Source organism: Echinococcus granulosus (assembly GCF_000524195.1).
Source record: "Echinococcus granulosus chromosome Unknown EG_S00342, whole genome shotgun sequence".
Taxonomy (NCBI): domain Eukaryota; kingdom Metazoa; phylum Platyhelminthes; class Cestoda; order Cyclophyllidea; family Taeniidae; genus Echinococcus; species Echinococcus granulosus.
Genome location: NW_020170722.1, coordinates 15,423 through 17,297, shown reverse-complemented (window position 1 = coordinate 17,297; position 1,875 = coordinate 15,423). Strand labels below are relative to the sequence as shown.

The following is a 1,875-nucleotide window of genomic DNA, read 5'->3' as shown; positions in this document are numbered from 1 at the left end:
GAAAACAATTACTTTTAGTGCCTCACACATGGTTTCGGATAGTTGGTAGCACCTAGTTTAGAGCTTAGCATAGATGCAAGATGTTTCTGGTCGGCAGTGTAAGGGTTGTGGTGGACCATTGTCGTCTTTGATTTTGATAATCCACGTGTTTGCTCCATGTGTGATGAAACTCCTGGAGGTTTTGATGGACCTCGAAGTCGTTTCTTATCAGTCGATGAAATGTGAGTGCTAGTAACTCCTTTCTTACAAAATTTCCAAAATGTCAACATTATTTCTGTATCCTTGCCAAAGCTTGTTGGATAGGCTCTTGGTTGTATGGATAAAAGCAGCGAAAGTGTTGAGTTTCGTTTACTTTATCCTCAAAATTCGTGCCAATTATTCCTGCCCTATCCAAACGCTGTTGTGTTAGCTGCGTAATTTGACCTGATTACCTTGTGGTAGCTGACTCCATCATATGGATTTGTGTTGATTACGGTGAATGTTAACTCCACCTACTCATTTGCTTTTGGGGGTTAATATATTATTATATATATATTATATTATATTATAATATATTCACTTGACTTCCTATGAGGTCAGGGCGGTTTTTGTAAGTCATTTTGGAAATGTGACGTCCGGCAGGAATGTAGTAATACGTTCCCGGTTTTGTTGCCTGTCTATTGTTTGACTCGTCTTGAATACCAATTGTGTGGGCGTCTATTACTTGGATCTATGTCAAGTCAAATGAAGGAATGGTAACCCTCTGATGTCCCCAAAACTGTTCCTTTCCCTGCCAAAGATTTAAGCAGGAGCTGGTCCATGTTTAGTGATCTTCTTGACAAAATTTGCTTGTGTTGGAAGTGCAAATGTTCATTTTTTCTACATTTTGATGATGTGTGAGATGCAATGTAGGTCCTTTGTTTGTCTTAACTTTAGCGCTTGTTAAATTTTGTCGGTTTGATGTGTGCTCCATAACCTATCTTATGGAGATAAGGTGTCTTGAGAGAATGGTTGTACGTCTTTTGCGTAAATTGAAAGTGTCTAGTCCTTTTGAGTTATGCATGAGGTGTGCCGTGAATTAACGCCCGTTCCAATTGCTTCTGCTGTCCTCTGCTGCAGACTGCTTACTTTGGCTCTTAGCCCCTAGCACCTTTAATCACGTATCATTCACTTGAAGGTTAATAGAGTAATTAGTCTTTCCCTTTAGTGTATACGTCAGGCATTTTCACACAAAGTGATCTACTTGACTACACTGGGGGTGCCTACATGAGTAATTGGTGTGGATGTCGACCCATGCAAAGGTAATATGAGATATGCTGCCTGCTGCTACAGTTACCGGCATCAGCAGCAATGATGCCATGAGCAAGTGGTGGGGCCTCATTTTGTACCGTGCACATGAATTCGCCAAGAATTTAGATGATGCTCCTAAAGAGGATGGCAGGCAACGAAGGCATCAAATTGGATCCAGTGGATATCTACTGCAAGCACAGCCCAGCAATGGGACACGTAATCTTGCACCGGTCTATCACTTAAATGATGTCGACGTCTTGATGACGATCGCAAAAGACGAATTGTTAATGGCATTGCTGGTAGTGGTGGTTTTTCACCCTATAGAATGTGCTTTTGTATATGTGAACATACAATTTGCATGATAAATGCATGATTCGGTCCTTGGTGGAACTGTACAAGATTAGCACAGTGCATTTGCTTTTGAACGCGAGAATTCTTGATCTGTGAGAAGTTACCACAAATGCTGCATTCGAATGATGCAGCCACACTGCCAGGTCTCTTCGTGTTTCATGCTTCTAGATCAGGGGATACGTGGCTGGGTGTAGACAGAGGAAGGTTTTGTTTTCCGCCTTTTGTTGATCTTGACTTTCCACTTTTACCATTGTT

At 41.4% G+C, this 1,875-nt stretch overlaps 1 protein-coding gene across 1 annotated transcript; it reads left to right on the top strand. All coding sequences in view use genetic code 11, as the record gives it.

The window, feature by feature from the left end:
- Positions 1 to 1,292: 1,292 nt before the first annotated feature.
- Positions 1,293 to 1,814, top strand: EGR_11040 (hypothetical protein; the record flags this gene model as incomplete). Its single annotated transcript, XM_024500289.1, has 2 exons — positions 1,293 to 1,485; positions 1,789 to 1,814. 2 exons carry the CDS (start codon positions 1,293 to 1,295, stop codon positions 1,812 to 1,814), a joined length of 219 nt encoding a protein of 72 aa, XP_024345298.1.
- Positions 1,815 to 1,875: the final 61 nt, after the last annotated feature.